We start from the raw sequence: 16977 nt of genomic DNA, 5'->3' as shown, positions 1-16977 counted from the left end.
GATACTCTGGAAATGGGGGACATAAGTACCTCAGAGAGAAGATATGTATATATATTATATTTATGTAGCCTATAGGACTAACCTGCTTGCTTGTATCTATCTATCTTTTCTTATAGTTTTAAGTATTTATTGTAATAGGTTTATAGATTTGTAAATTCTGTGGAGCCTGATTCGGGACAAGAACTTTCATCTTCTGATCAAACAGATTGGCGAGCCTAGGACCCATACTAATTAATATTCATAATTAATTATTAATATGATTAATTACTGAAATTAAAATCAATAACTTAAATTAATATTATTATTAACACCCTAAATCAGGCTACACAGCGGAGGTACTTCCAGGAAGCGTAGCTGCTTTGCCGGTGGTGATAAAGAGCGGGGCAATTCCAAGCGGCAGTCTGTGAATTCCACGCTGACGTCACGATCAAATCTGGGAACCTCAGGGGCAAAATGGTAGGTCTCTAGCATCAGCGCTAGAGAAAGCCACCACGAGCTATGTGGTCATGGTAGACTTAGTCGCTGGAAGCTGCCACTGGAACGAGACCATCACAAGCAATCACAATATATTAAACAACACCCCTGGGAGCAAGTGTGAAGGGGGTCACGCACCGTTGGCGCCACCCGGTGGTCAGGCAGGCCGTGGCAGGCCCTCGTCGTTTCTAGGACCCCTGTTGACAGCCACGGTCTTCCCCTTCCACTACTCAGCCCTCCAGCCAGGTCACGTGTTTTATGTCTGGCCCTTTCCAGGTACATAAAGAGTCCCGCACTGGGGTAACTCTCTGGGTTAGGTGGGTGTCTCCGGACTCCCACTGGGTTGAGGCCTCAGGTCTTGCCCTTTCAGTCCTCAGGACCTTTTCTGCCCTAGGCTCCCCACATTAAGTGTCTGTTCCTACCTTCAGCGCCCCCCAGGAGTTGGCGGGGGAACCCAGGACCACCCTCTCCACCGGGCCCAGTGTAAGCAGCTAAGACCTGTCCCACCAAAATGCTATACTACTGCCTGTCTGGATCGCTTCCTACATCCCCTCTTTCCCCACAGGTAAAGTAAAGCCAAATACCTGGAAATCAAAGAAAAAGTCTCAGACTTTCTGAGAATCCCAAGTCTCTTTCCTTTGGGTTTGGTCCCCCTCACTATAGCCAGGCAGGCAGGAGGACTGCTTGCAAGGCTCCAGTTCACTTCCACTATCTGCTGACCTGTTCTCTTTTTGAATTTCTCCTCCAAGCCATGCTTGCTTTGCAGGTGTGGGGTGCCTGGGACCACCTGCTTAACCCTTTCCTTACTGGTGCAGGGTTGGGTATACCCCATCACAGGGAGGTGCATCAAATCCCTATTTTGGGATGGGGAAAATAAAAAGAGGTTACGACTGGTCCAGTGCCTTTGAGGGAATCCAGGTCGCAGGAGGGATTAGAACTCCAGAATGACTGGTAGATAGTGATAGGTTTATACTACCAGATCTCCCTCGCCTATGTGTTAGGATACAGATATTCAGGCCTGTCTGTAAAGGCCTATACTCTAAGAATTTAGGTGTATTCTGATCACTTGGCTAGTTATAGAGGTATAAAAGAAAGAATCAAAGTCACTGTCTGCCAGTGTAAGAGCCTTCTGTTACTGTAAAAAGAAAAGGAGGACTTGTGGCACCTTAGAGACTAACCAATTTATTTGAGCATAAGCTTTCGTGAGCTACAGCTCACTTCATCGGGTATGATCACTTTAGATAAGCTATTACCAGCAGGAGAGTGGGGTAGGAGGAGGTATTTTTTCATGCTTTTTGTGTGTATATAATAAGATCTTCTACACTTTCCACAGTATGCATCCGATGAAGTGAGCTGTAGCTCATGAAAGCTCATGCTCAAATAAATTGGTTAGTCTCTAAGGTGCCACAAGTCCTCCTTTTCTTTTTGCGAATACAGACTAACATGGCTGCTACTCTGAAACCTGTCAAATAAACTGGTTAGGCTCTAAGGTGCCACAAGTCCTCCTTTTCACTTTGCTATTGTTAGTCTGTGTAAACTCTGTCTGGTTCTGTGATTGTTCCTGTCTGCTGTATAATTAATTTTGCTGGGTGTAAACTAATTGAGGTGGTGGGATATAATTGGTTACATAATCATGTTACAATATGTTAGGATTGGTTAGTTAAATTTCAGGAAAATGATTGATTAAGGTATAGCTAAGCAGAACTCAAGTTTTACTATATAGTCTGCAGTCAATCAGGAAGTGGGTGGGTGGGTGGATGAGGGAAATGGGAACAGGGAATGGGGGTGGGGAAATTGAAATCATGTTTGGCTAAGGGCAGGAATGGGAACAGGGACACAGGTAAGGCTCTGTGGTGTCAGAGCTGGGAAGGGGGACACTAAGGAAGGAAACTGAAATCATGCTTGCTGGAAGTTCACCCCAATAAACATCGAATTGTTTGCACCTTTGGACTTCAGGTATTGTTGCTCTCTGTTCATGCGAGGACCAGGGAAGTAAGTGGGTGAAGGAATAAGCCCCCTAACAATGTGTATTTACAGACTCCATAGCTCTTCACTGCGTCCCAACCACGCAGCTTCTCCTGTGTTACTCCAGGGTAAACTGTTCTCTCTTGATGTCAGTGCTCATACTCCAGATTTACACCAGTGTAACTGAGCGGAGAATTTGTCTAACGGGTTTTTGTGGCTAAATAAAATAATAATGCAACTGTTCTCCACACCCAGAAAAATTGCTCCCCAAGATTTGCATAGGGCCCTATTTCCAGAAATTCTGAGCGTCTTCAAAATCCGCTGACGTCAACAGGCAATGCAGGTGCTCAGCGCACCTTTGCAAGTCAGGCTAACACAGCTTTCGCCCCCCGATCCTGCAAAACCTTCTGCACTGTCTTAATGTTACCAACGGAGTCGTCCCACAGAACTCCATGGCACTATGCATGGGCTGCAAAGCTAAGCCCAATCAGGGCCTAAATTTTGTACATTAGAAAAAGTAACACCAATTCTTTTCAGCTTTTTCTTTTAAAAGGACATTTTCCCCAGTGTTTTGATGCATGCATGAGCTCACTGGGACAAGGGGTGCATCCATTGTGAGGCACCTAACACATTCTCCCATCAAGTAGAGCAATCAATGATAAATAATACAGCTAACAAGTAATGTAAAAAAATTCACCACCGGCCATAATCCAAGGGCTAACTTCCGATGGCATGCTAGTTTGACGGGCTCAATATCAAAATTTGCCTCTATTTCCAATTCACATAAGCGAAGTAGAACACAGTACTGGGTACACTATGTTGATTTTAGAAAAAACACAGAGGGCTTCATGCGACCCAGTTACAACGCTGTTGTCTCCTAACCTAGTTCCAACATTGTTAGCATATGCCATCTGAATGGAACCTAGCTATGCTGTAACTGGGTCACGCCAGTGGGCTATATTCGTGGAATTAAATGATACTTAACTCCTTTATTGCCCTTTTCATTCATAGATCTCAAAGTGCTTTACAAAAGATAGGTAAGTAAAAGTCTGGATAATTCCAAGAAACACAAAATAGGCTTGACTCTGCTCTGCTACCCCTATGTAAATGCCTACGAGTTGCTCTGGATTTACACTGAGGTAACAGAAATCCAGATCCAGCCTTGTCTCTTACATTCATTTTAAATAATACATCGGGCCAGAAACCCTTACCCTGGTTAAACTCGCATCAAAATCAAAACAGGTGAGGTTCCCAATCTGCAACTTTGTAAAAGCTTATGCACATGAGTAACTAACCACATGAGTAGTTCCCCTGAGAACAACGGGATTACTCACATGCTTAAAATTGAGCATGTACCTAAGCATTTGCAGGACTGGAGCCTTAATCTTCCCTTTCTCAGACAGTCCCTCATGTGATTTGTTTGCATCGTGCACTAATTTTCCATCAGTTATACTCCAAGCCGATTATCAGCCGTGGTTTGGGAGTCTTTTTTACCATACCGCTTTTCTGACCCAGAGAGTTGCCAGGTTCACTGAAATCAGTGGGAGTCGGGTCCTCTGGATCAGGTCCATTGTTAGAATTATCCCAGTTTCTGATAACCCTACTACTACAAGTTAACCAGTGAAAATTGGAAAACACCAGTTTGTTCGTGTTTCTTTAATTCGTAACAAAATGAGAACATTTAGCATTTTATCAGTTATTTTACGCATAAAATATTGGAGTGGCACTTTCCCCCCTTTGTGCTCCTTTTTTCTTTCTTGTTTCTATGTAAAAAATACACATCTGGTATACAAGATTTAAAAAATAAAGTAAGTGCTTTGAGCACACAAATCTGCCGGTGCACTTGAATACTGGCTTTAACATTTCAGTTTCATAAGCAAAAAACCAGTGCAGCACACGCTATAAATATTGATGCCATGTAATGTATAAAACCTCTACAGAGAAAGGCCGGAAGACACAAACTGAACTATACTGTGGCTCAGATCATTCAATATATAACAAACAAAAAAACCCAAGAAATCACTTCACCTCTTGCCCAAAGGCCAGTGTCACACAGCACTCGTTAGTAGGTATTACAAGCATGATATGGGGAATTTCTAACGTGTGATTTTACCAGCCCATCTGAGTTTAAATGGTAAGATCCTCCAAGGTGCAAGATCTGATTCCGATAAGGAGACCACACCCAGTAGCAGTGTCTGAGGATTTCAAAGCTGAGAGAGCTTGTCCGAAAATATTGATGGTTTTTCCCATTATGATTTCCCACCTTCCCTTTGTATCACGACATGCGCTACTTGTCATGCAACGAGCGTCTCCAAAGCAAAGAACATTCCTCTGATGGAACATTCCCAGAGAGTTAGAAACAACACAGAACCCATATTTCTCTGGTGAAATACCCCCCCCTCCCCCCCTGGGAACATGGGGAAACCTGCTTGCTGTTAGCCTTCCAGAAGCAGTAACTGGAAGATGACTCATCATTCAGTGCCACACTGCTTTGTTCCTTTCTGTAAATCCTTTGTCCTTCGTTTTTGCCCTAAGTCCTTCATAGAGCATTTCAAAGGAAGGGTTTATTTATATACACAAAGGGAGAAGAAACCATGACAATACCTGCAAAAATGACACTGGCCGGATTGGAATGCATCTGTCACCAAGGACATCTGTACCTGATGCTCCAAGACCCATTTAAAATAGCTCAGACTGATGAAGTTATCTTCACTGAGGGACAAGAGGGGAAATATTGCTCCTTGAAAAAATGGTCCCCGTGGGGAGGCAGCAACTGGTGGGTTGGTTAGTGTGGAAGAAGGGAGCTGCATGACTGTAATGACTATGTTTAAAAGTGCTGCATGGGGTTTTAACCACATGAAGTCCGTGGGAATTGCATGGCCCTGAAAACGTAGGGATGGGGATGGTGGTGCGATATTTTATTGCAACTGTAAACACATTAACGATCCTTTACCCAAAAAGGGCCACGTTCAGCGAGTTCAGTGGAGTTGTCCCCACAGTGAATTTGGCCCTGAAACCAGAAGCTACTGGACTGTAAACTCCTAGATAAGAGCAGTGTGAAATTTCATGCAAATCTTGCCATCACCTGCAGCTGCCTGGTTGTTGGAGTTTTGATAAAGACTTGGAGCCTGAACACGAGGTGGGTCAGCCCTCAATGCTGACAGACGTCACAGATTGGCCTGGGGATGCTCATCTCGCAGCATCAGACCCTTGAAATGCAGCCCTGGCTTACCAGAGATTTGTAAAGCTTTCTGGGGAAAGCAGGCCTGGTTTTGAGGGAGCTGGGGCTTACTTTAGGTGCTGCAGGAGGACTCGCAGCTTCATATGGTTTCACGTCAAAATGGAATGAAAAACTCAGCAGTTTTGAGTGAGTTTTGGGGCTCTGCTCAACCCCCAGACTCACGGATTCTGAACCCCCAAAACAGAGCCAGAACTAGTGGGGACAGTTTTTGTTCCCATGAAAAATCCTGTTTTCATCTCCATTTTCCTTTAAAAGTTTTGGTTTTTTTAAAAAAAAAAAACAAACAAACCAACAACCCACCCCCGAAATAGAGGCCAGAAGGGACCACTGTGATCAGCTAGTCTGACTTCCTGTATAACACAGACCAGAGAACGTCCCTGAAATAATTCCTGTTTGAAGCAGAGCAGATCTTTTAGGAAGACAACCGATCTTGATTTAGAATTGCTAGTGATGTAGAACCAACTGCAACCCTTAGTAAGCCGGTCCAATGGCTAATGATGCTCACCGTTAAAAATATATGCTTTCTTTCCAGTCTGAACATGTCCAACATCAACTTCCAGCCGTTGGATCTTGTTACACCTCTGCTAGATTAAAGAGCCAACAAACTGAAAACTCTTCAATTCAAAACTGAAGATATGGGGGGATTTGGCCAAAGTGTTTCAGTTTTTGGATACTGGGGGAGGAAATGGGGGAGAAATCAATCCCATGGAAATTTCCATTTTGAGGAACAAGCCATTGTTCGGTGCAAAACTGTTTCAACCGTCAGTTTTGACCAGCTCTAGTCAGATTGACTCCGGTTCCCACAATCCCCTTCGCCTTCCCTACTGTTACACAGTTGTATTTGTAGCCAACCTTCCAGGTTTGGAAGGAAGAGCTCTCAGTGATCCATCACCGGACAGACCAGGATGAGCGTGGTGTAATTCATCCCTGGTGAAACTCTACTGACTTCACTGGAATGTCAAACAGAGTCCTGGGAGTTTTCATTAAGCACAAGATCCACAGCCCAACTAAAGGAATCCACGAGAACTGGGATTAGACCCCCGGCTCTGTATTCAGATAATGAGCACCTCCATTTGACCTTTGGAGATCACAGAGGAAATCAGTTCTCTTGGTGCTAGCCATTATGTGCGCCCCTGCTCTGCAGCTCCCCTTTGCCTGGCTGAAGCCGGGGGGGGCAGTGCAGGGCGAATGTGATTCTTGGTGCTTTTTCCCATGTGCTTCTCTACCTTTTTAGGAACGTTTCTAAAGCGAGCTAGTCAACTCCTTCCCAGTGTCTGTGTCCTGGCTCCTAGTGCACAGGTGTGCAATGGTGCAAGAGGAGCTTTCTTCACATACCTGCACACGGGGCAGCCAGAATCCTGGTATAGTAAACTCCTGGTTATCCAAAACCCTATATTATCTGAACCCCTGCCTTATCCAAACCCCTTCCTTGTCCCCACCCTCAAAATAACTACTTGCTTAGAGGTCTATTGTCATTAAAATAGGGTCACAATCTAGTGAGCAGATGTAATCACTGGAGCATTTAGCTAGGGATTTCACCCTCCAGCCATCAGTGCCATAATTAAAGGAGAACCACATAATTTAGGACACAGCAGGTGTGTAGGGGATGGGATTGAGGGGGAATAAAGAAGCAGGTGATTAGGGCTCACGGGGATGAGAATGAAATCTGTGGGTATGTATTTAAACCACCCCTCACACACACACACACTTGTCCTATCCCCGTTCTGGCCAATGGTTTCTAAAAATAAAGTATCCACGTAACAGAGACTGGGATCATATAAACACTGTTCTCTCCACAGCAAGAGCTCGGAGTCAGATTGTCCAGCATTCTGCATTTCCATCCCATTGCAAGTGGGCTCCAGGGGAGACGGACAGCCTTCTCGTCAGACATCACCTCAGTGGCAAATTCTCTCTGTCATTTCTTTCTGTGTGGAAAAAAAAGAACAGACAAAACAATGTGTTTTATCAAGGTGGAATTTCAGCCAGCTTGGCAGTTCCGCAATGACGACGCGCCATGGGGAAACTGACACCATGCTCCCATGCTGTCTCACGGGCATTTTTTCATCAGAGGATCATACTGATCCTGGTCCCTCTGGCTTGCCAATGGGACTATGTTTCAAGGAGACAACAACTAAAGCCAGCTTGCAAAACAAACCCCATTCCGACAAGTTCGTTTGGGCTTCTCCTGGCTCCTATTTCTGATTTATTTATTCACCAAATCACCTTACTCGGTTTTGAAATAAAAGAGTTCTGAGGAGGAAAAAAATCTCAGTCTGCACAGTTCTGGTTGTTTTTGCTGCATTCTCATACCCTTCCTCCCTTTAAATAACGCCTTTCGCCTCACCTTTCTTACCTGTGGATTACAGTGCTTCTCAGCATGAGAAAGGCTGTCAGAATCTGGCCCTAAAAAGAGAACAGTGACCCCTAATTTCTTGTACTCCCTGAGACTTGCACCCATGGCAGTGTACTAAGAATTTCTGATTACCACCTTAACACCTTGAAGCAAAGCACTTCAGTCCCCTAACTAAGCACGGGCCTAGCTAGGGGAAGCTTAATTGCATCACTGAATCACAGCTGTAATGTTTAGGATCTTTCTAGCCTTGCAGTTGTTCATGATGTGCAGAATATGCTGAACAAATAACCAAGCCCCTGCTCCAAACAGCATAAGCCCTGATCTAAAGTCCACCAAAGTCAATGAGAATCTTTTCATGGATGTCAATGGGCTTTGGATCAAGCCCTTCGAGACCAGCTGTACCCAGTGCTGAGTCTGTCTTACAAGGGGGTGGATGCCTTCCAGACCAGCTGGAGTGGAAATGTTTAGACAGGAGCATGCAGTTCACACGGAGAGTCCCTTGGATGATACCTCAAACACTGTCTAGATCAGCAGGCACTGAAGATGCCATAACACTTTTCCATAAGAGAAGGGGTTTGACCTGCTGTCCGTATCCAACACTTTCCTTTCCCTCCACTTTGGTGTAGCTCATGGAGGGCATGATCCAACTCCAGTTGAAGTCAACAAGAGTGTTTCCATTGACTTTAATCAGAACTGGATGGGCCCTGTGCACTGGTTGGCTACTATACTCCACCTCAGAAGCAACTGGACTGTCGTGGTGCTGGAGGTTCTTTTGGGATGGTTAGAAATGTGAACTACTGTTAACCGTGGCTGCTGCTTCCAAAGCATTGTTGCATTGTGATGCATTGTTTTTGTCTAGGTCCTATACACACAGTCGTTTAATCTCAGTTATGGATGGGTGAACTTTTATAAGCAAATGGGCATTGATCTTCTAACCCTTGGAGTGTGGATGACACCTGTGAATGGAGGATTGAGGGCTGGGAGCAGATAGGACAGGGCTGCTCGTTCAGATTTGGTGGGAGCATTTCCAGGAGCTGGGGGGGTAGTTCTGGTCCCAACTCCCTGGGGGAAGGAAAAGGGTTTGACGGCTGGGACAGAGGACTGGACACAACTAGATACCTAAGGAGGGAATAAGCAGCTTTGTCTCATGACCAAATCCAGTCGTTAAAACGATCATAAAACACATATTTATCAAGCTAATGATTTGCCTTCTTTAAGAAGAAGCCCAAGAGCATACCACTGCTAAGACAGAACTCTTAGCTGGGCTGCTAATTAGCTCTGCAAAATAAATTACTTGGGGGAAAAGTAAAATCAGTATTTTAATTCTTAATGCAGAGATGCCTCTTTTAGGAAATAAATGCTGAGCATGGAGAGCTAATTACTTGCTAGAGGTCTATTGTCATTAGAATAGGGTCATTACTAAGCTAGAAGAAGAAAGGTTATTTATATGGTGGGCACACACAAAGACATTAAATTATCATTTAAGAATGGTATTTAATAATCACAGACGTGAACACATTCTCAGAATTAAGGCTCTCAATTCATCCTTAAAGGGGCTGTGTCAACGCAAAAAAAAAAATAAAAATATGCCAAATTATAGAGAAAGCCTAAGATTAGTTTCAGAGTAACAGCCGAGTTAGTCTGTATTCGCAAAAAGAAAAGGAGGACTTGTGGCACCTTAGAGACTAACCAATTTATTTGAGCATGAGCTTTCGTGAGCTACAGCTCACTTCATCGGATCCGATGAAGTGAGCTGTAGCTCACGAAAGCTTATGCTCAGATAAATTGGTCAGTCTCTAAGGTGCCACAAGTCCTCCTTTTCTTTTTCCTAACATTAGTATAGCTGAAAGATTAGAGAAAAAGATACTTTATTCCTTCCATTTTACCAATAAATCCGTTTCAGTTTCCCTTGTACAGTCAGATAGGCCAACAACAAAAGAAATTGGCTATCATACAACAAGAGGGGAGGGAAAATACATTAAAAAGGAAAAAGTGTGATTGTAAAAAACACAAGGACTGAGAGAGGGACTGAGGGGCAAGTGTGGAACCCGAGGCTACTTTTTGAAACTCACTCAATTCCACAGGGACAGTGTCACTCCGTGCTGCTAAATATTACGGCAGGAAGATCAGTGTATGATTTATGTACCATCTGTGCTGCAGTGCCTCAGTGTGGCCAACCCCTGTGGTACAAAAGTCATGAGTCAGCCCCCCCGCCAAATGATGAGATTGTCTTACAAGTCATGAGATTCTTAAAAAATAATACTGGGGTTTTTATTTGCCTTTTGAGCCTTTAGAAGTTATGTTTTCATTTTTTCTTCACAACCGTGAGGGCTAGAAACCTAAGCTTATGCCCAAATAAATGTGTTCGTCTCTAAGGTGCCACAAGTCCTCCTGTTCTTTTTGCGGATACAGACTAACACGGCTGCTACTCTGAAACCTCACATAATCACATGATTCCAGGAGCTGGGGCTTTAAGAAAAAATAAAAAGTACCATGACTAGCAAACACATGGTGGAGTGGGGAGGCAGCTGGCTAATCTAGCTATTTATAATTAAATAGCTATTTCCATGGTAGGCTGAATGGGCATCCTGCGGAGAGCTTGGAAATACACCCCCCCCACCCCGGGGGAGTTGTTTAAAGAAATAAAAATGTTTAAAAGATCACACGTGTGGGAGAAGGTGCGATCTCCTCGCAGAAAGGGAAGACACACCAGATGGGACAGAGGGACCTAGACAAATTGGAGGATTGGGCCAAAAGAAATCTGATGAGGTTCAATAAGGATAAGTGCAGGGTCCTGAATCAACTGAATCTAACTTAAGATACCCTGAAAGTTTCAGGAATGAAAGAAGGATAGCGCTGAAGCAAGACATGGGGAGCAAAAGAGGAGAGCTTCTCGGTGCCCCTTTAAGAGTTGCCTTGGTGATGTTGCCAAGGAGGTCATAAGAAGCTAGAATCCATAAAGGCTTGAGCTGTAAAATCTAATTTCAGTCTTTTTTTCCCAGTGCTTTTTTTTTTTTTTTTTAAATGTAGCAGAAAAACTATCAGCGGAGAGGATGGAGTTGATATGCAGAAACATATCAGAAATCAGCGAGGTGATTAACATTGTCCATTTTCCACACAAACGGTGCAGGAGGGGGGGGGTAGAAAATCCCAACTTCCCATTTCAACAGAACACAGTCCGGCCATAAATACAGCCTCGGGTTTGATGCCTTGTTTTCGGTACAGAATCATAATGCATTCTGCTCATGCTGTCCCCAAGAGATACTGCCCCAAAGATCTCCCTGGAGACTGAAGACCCTGTCTGCACTGGGAAAGTTTGTCAGCAGGAGGACTCTGGGGCTCTGAAGGGAGAAAGGGCAACAGGGGAATTGCCCACCTTGGATTCTTGGAGTTGAAGTCAGTGGCTCTCTGACTATGCTCCGTGGACTACTAGAGATCTAAGGAGCACTCTATGGTTGTCTGCAGCGAGCTGGATGGGTATGGGTGGCAGGAAGGTGACACTACAGAACTAGCTGGTACAGAGCAACTACGATGTGATGGCCATGGCCTCTAGCCCTCTTGTATGGGCCATGCGGAGTGTCCAGAAGGCCTGTGTAGCCCTTCAAGGATGGGGGCTCCCTTCCAAGACTGGTTTGCAGAGTACGAAGCCTCACAAGTGGTAGGCCAGATGCAAGTTACAGCTGTGGGGGGCTACGTGGGCAAAGTTAAGGCCTAGTGTAGGCCAGTGCAACCCCAGTGAAGTCAGAAGTCTCGTTTACAGAACGGCTGGATACAGTCAGTCAATGTCTTTTCACTTAGCTTCAGGAAGAAAGTATCTAGAAACCGGACCCCCTTTCTACTAGGACCCTCCCCACAACTAAATAGCCCACACCTCCTGAGCTCAAGTTACATGCATGCCTCTCTGCATCAATCTGCTCTTTGAGGGTGCTCTGGGATGGAACAGGTTTCGCAATTCTTAGATGGTGACGAGACTTTCCAGAGGTTACCCAGCAACAGAGCCAGGAATGTATTCAGACACCTAGGTTCTCCATCCATTGCTCTGCCTACAAGTCCACACTGCCCGTTATGCCTGTTGTCTCCAGTTTGCCCATGGGAGCCACGTCATGGGGGATGCCAGATATTCTTAGCCTTTAGAAACAAATCCAATTTTTTTATCATCCACAAGGGCTTTGGGGTTTTCAACTTTTGCCTCCCAGATCTCTAAATTGTTCTATCCTTCCCCCCACCCCCCACACACATCCCCACACACTTTTAAAGCTAAGAAACAAGCTTGAGACAAGCCACTAATTTGTTACTTCTCAGCAATAAACACTCACTCCGTTTTCTTAGCAAGACCGAGAGAGGAAAATACTAAAGAACCACAATGGCAACAGACAGAAGCCAAGGAAACAACACAGGTGGGTGATGCTAGTGACCAATTTGCTCCAGGTTTTGTGCTAGTGATTTCACGGCATTAGCTGTAAACAATAAGCCTGATGGTAAGCTCGGTGTCGTATCTCAGCTCTCAACACAAGAATAATGCAAGAAAAAGAGACAGAGTGGGGTTCCAAAGAACTGGGTTTCTTATTTACAAAGACCTAGCTACAGATTTTATATATAATTGCTATGTTAGGATCTGGGGGCTTCTGCAAGAGGAGACAAGGAGGCAGCTCCCAAACTGTTTAAAGGGGTACCCCCCAATTCCTATACACGACGCTCAGAAAGGATGAAATGGCAAGGGATCATTCAGCATGTTGCCAGGACTGACCTGCCCAAGTCTCAATCAATCCGACTTTCCTCATGTCTTCTTGGGCTTTCTTTAAAAAGGAGATGTTATAGATTTTTTTTTTTCAAAAAGTTTGCTTAAACTTTGACTATTTGCAAAAAAACAAAAACAACCTTCCCATAACAACAGTTAAACAAAAAGGTTTTCACAAATTCTTCTGATCATACCCTTGACATACAAACCTTTCTTCCATTGGTCACCAGGATGAATCCCGCCCAGGTCAGCAGTAAGTTAAAGTCATTATCACTTGAAAAATGAAAAGGAGGACTTGTGGCACCTTAGAGACTAACAAATTTATTTGAGCATAAGCTTTTGTGAGCTACAGCTCACTTCATCGGATGCATTCAGTGGAAAATACAGTGGGGAGATTTATATACATAGATTTCAGAGTAACAGCCGTGTTAGTCTGTATTCGCAAAAAGAAAAGGAGTACTTGTGGCACCTTAGAGACTAACCAATTTATTTGAGCATAAGCTTTCGTGAGCTACAGCTCACTTCATCGGATGCATACCGTGGAAACTGCAGCAGACTTTATATACACACAGAGAATATGAAACAATACCTCCTCCCACCCCACTGTCCTGCTGGTAATAGCTTATCTAAAGTGATCATCAGGTGGGCCATTTCCAGCACAAATCCAGGTTTTCTCACCCTCCACCCCCCTACACAAATTCACTCTCCTGCTGGTGATAGCCCATCCAAAGTGACAACTCTTTACACAATGTGCATGACAATCAAGTTGGGCTATTTCCTGCACAAATCCAGGTTTTCTCACATCCCCCCCACCCCCATACACACACAAACTCACTCTCCTGCTGGTAATAGCTCATCCAAACTGACCACTCTCCAAGTTTAAACCCAAGTTAAACCAGAACATCTGGGTGGGGGGGGGGTAGGAAAAAACAAGAGGACACAGGCTACCTTGCATAATGACAGGTTTCAGAGTAACATAATGACTTAGCCCCATAAACATGGGGAAATAGTTAACGACAGACTGCTGAATTGGAATTCCCCATGTTTATCGCCCCCAACCCCCCACTGTTCCTCAGACGTTCTTGTCAACTGCTGGAAATGGCCCACCTTGATTATCATACAGAAGGTCCCCCGCCCCCGCTCTCCTGCTGGTAATAGCTCACCTTCCCTGATCACTCTCCTTACAGTGTGTATGGTAACACCCATTGTTTCATGTTCTCTGTGTATATAAATCTCCCCACTGTATTTTCCACTGCATGAATCCGATGAAGTGAGCTGTAGCGCACAAAAGCTTATGCTCTAATAAATTTGTTCGTCTCTAAGGTGCCACAAGTCCTCCTTTTCTTTTTGCAGATACAGACTAACACGGCTGCTACTCTGAAACCTGTCATTATCACTTGAGAGGCTGTTTGTTAACTTACATGAAACGAGCCTGTAAGATGCAGTCCAGTTCCCAAGTGCCCACAATACCGCAGTCATGATCTACTACCCTAGAAACCACCCGATCCTTCCTACACAATGGTGGCATCTCCTCTGGTGGCATCCATGTCTCTACCAGAAAACAGCAAGTGCAAATGACCGCTGACACAATTTTGCCCCACAGTTTAAGTCACTTTGGGGTCAAAATACCCAGTTAGTTGGACCAATTAAGTGGTTTGACATTAAGTTGCGTCAACTACATCTGCAATTATTTGCATCTGCAAAATTCCACTTGCAAAATTGGAGGTTTGATTAAGACCAGCCTCTCTCTGAATAGTTTACATGACTTTTCATCCATACATCAACAGCCTCTCCGTTCATTCTCTTGTCCTAAATTGCCCAATCTTCCTGTATTTGGTCCCGCGCTTTCCTCTGCCCTCTGAGCTGCATTTTCACTTCAGCTTTGTGTCACTACCTGTAATTCCATCCCTATTGTGATCGCCGCCCCCTTCCCCCTCATGCACAGTGTAACACACCTTGGTGCCAAAAGACATCCATTACACTCAGAATATCCCCACAGCAGTGCCTTGCTAATTAATAATCCAGAGCTTGGCCAATGTCATTTCCCATCCCTACGACCCGACTTCACTTGCCCCAGGAAAACAAATGTTTCTGAAGACCCACATTTCTTGAGCCGGTCTTGGGCCAAGAGACGTAACCAATTAATATTGCTTAGCACTGTGTAAGCATACAGGGATGAATCCGGCTCCTTCTCAAAACCACAGAGTTTGATGGGGCCAGATTTTGGGACTATGCCCCAGGAGGTAGAGAAGTTATTAGACTCATTTTCCCCAAGGCCAAGCAGTGAGTCAGGATTAGAAATCACAAGCTCCTTCTTCCCGAACGCCAGTGATCATTTTTCTAAAGCAGAGGTTCCCGATCTGTTGCCTGCGGGACATTTGCCAGTGGCTCATCCCACGGTGCTGGCTCCTCCCTCTCATTTCCAGCTGCTACATCCCATAACAAGGCAGCTAAATGGTGCTCGGCACTTTCCAAATATCACTCAGCCATGGGCGGCAGGTATCGAAGGCCAGGGGAGGCTAAGCCACCCCTAACCCAGGCCGTGGCCTTGCCCACATTCCGCCCCAAGGCCCTGCCTTCCCTCCTCTGTATGATGAGATAACAACACTTCCTCCCGCACAGTGGTGTGGTGCCGACAGGTTTATGAAGCACTCAGATGCTGCAGTGATGGGGAGCAGATTACCTTAGACTGACAGATTTTATTTGCCTTACAGTAGCATCTACAGGTCCAGGCCCCAGTATAATACGAATGCCTAGATCTTATATAGTGCTTTTCAACCATGGATCTCGAAGTACGTCACAGTCTTTACCCCATTTATCCTCACGGAACCCCCGGGAGGTAGGGCAGTGCTGTTTTCTCCATTGTACAGAGGCACAGAGAGGCTAGGTGACTTGCCAAAGGCCACACAGGGTGGTGGAAACCCAGATTTCCCAAAACCTAAGCTTGTCCCTAATCACTGGACCATCCTTTCTCTCCTGTTGTGCTAGGCATGGTATAAACTAACATGTATTAGTTTGGGGAAGGTCTCTGGCCTGTGTTTTATAGGGGGCCAGATGAGAAAATCACAATGGTCCCTTCTGGCCTTGGGATCTACGACTATAACAGAGACAGGCCCTTGCCCAGGGACATTATAGGATTGTGAGCAGGGTGGGAGGCAGAGCCCAGAGCAGGGAAGGAGGTGCCCCGGAGACAGACTCTATGACAAGTTGGTTCACACTAGGGAAAAGTTGGAGAAGCTCTATGCTAGGCTCCCCTGCCTCTCAGAATTAGCCAAATCCTCTCTGGTGGCTGGGCTAAGTTAATGTGTCCTACAGATCACTGCAGCAATGCTTAGCCAAGGGTCCTGCTGGCCAGCAATAAGATAATACTTGGCACTTCTCGAGTATTTGGGGCTTTCAATGCACTCTATGGAGGTAGGGAAGCATTGAAACCAATCCCTGGTCAACGGTGAATGCCACAGTTTGTCGTTATGTAGCACGCTGGGGCCATTCAAAACTTCAACAGCAGGAACAGAACTTACACCCTCCTACTCTGTCAAAGTACAGGAGTGATCTGCCATATAGGTCAGCTGAGTCATTCTGATTTCATCCACTGGAGGGTATTGGTGCGTGTTACATGCCAATTCACTGCACTACTGCAGAGAAGGATGCTCCGGTGGTGAGGATGCTCACCTGCAACTTCAGAGCTCCAGGTTCAATTCCCTGCTCCTCCAGAGTGCCTGGGTGACTGGGCCTCAGTTCCCCTTCTGTGCAATGGGGATAACACTGCCCTGACTCACAGGAGTGCGGTGACAACAACCACCTTAAGGACCGCCAGGCACTCAGATACTATGACAAGTGGGGGGATGAGATAAGCACTAGAACTAGATAGATCCTCCCTGCTTCCTAGCTACAGAAAGTGAACTCTGGGGAGGTTGTGTGAGTCACACAAGCGAGTGAGCAGCAGAGCCAAGAATAAAGCGCCACTTCTCCAGACTCCCAGGCTCTGTTATAGCCACTACACCATGCTTCCACCCGCTAAGAGGAACAGGTGGCTAAGGAGAGGGCAGTATAGCTCAGTGGTTTGAGCATTGGCTTGCTAAACCCAGGGTTGTGAGTTCAATCCCTGAGAGGGCCATTTAGGGATCTGGGGCAAAAATTGGGGATTGGCCCTGCTTTGAGCAGGGGGTTGGACTAGATGACCTCCTGAGGTCCCTTCCAACCCTG

The 16977-nt window shown here is 45.3% G+C and overlaps 1 protein-coding gene across 1 annotated transcript in view; it reads right to left on the bottom strand.

Moving 5' to 3' along the window:
- Positions 1–4069: 4069 nt before the first annotated feature.
- MOB3C (MOB kinase activator 3C) overlaps positions 4070–16977 on the bottom strand; it is a 49367-nt gene continuing 36459 nt past the window's right edge. Inside the window, exon 4 of the mRNA XM_084637924.1 lies at positions 4070–7605. Coding sequence (XP_084494050.1) covers positions 7576–7605 — 30 coding nt within the window. The 3' untranslated portion in view covers positions 4070–7575. The remainder of the gene's footprint in view (positions 7606–16977) is intronic.

This window comes from Lepidochelys olivacea (assembly GCF_965140295.1).
Source record: "Lepidochelys olivacea isolate rLepOli2 genome assembly, chromosome: 8".
Taxonomy (NCBI): Eukaryota; Metazoa; Chordata; order Testudines; family Cheloniidae; genus Lepidochelys; species Lepidochelys olivacea.
This window is presented reverse-complemented; position numbering and strand designations above follow the sequence as displayed.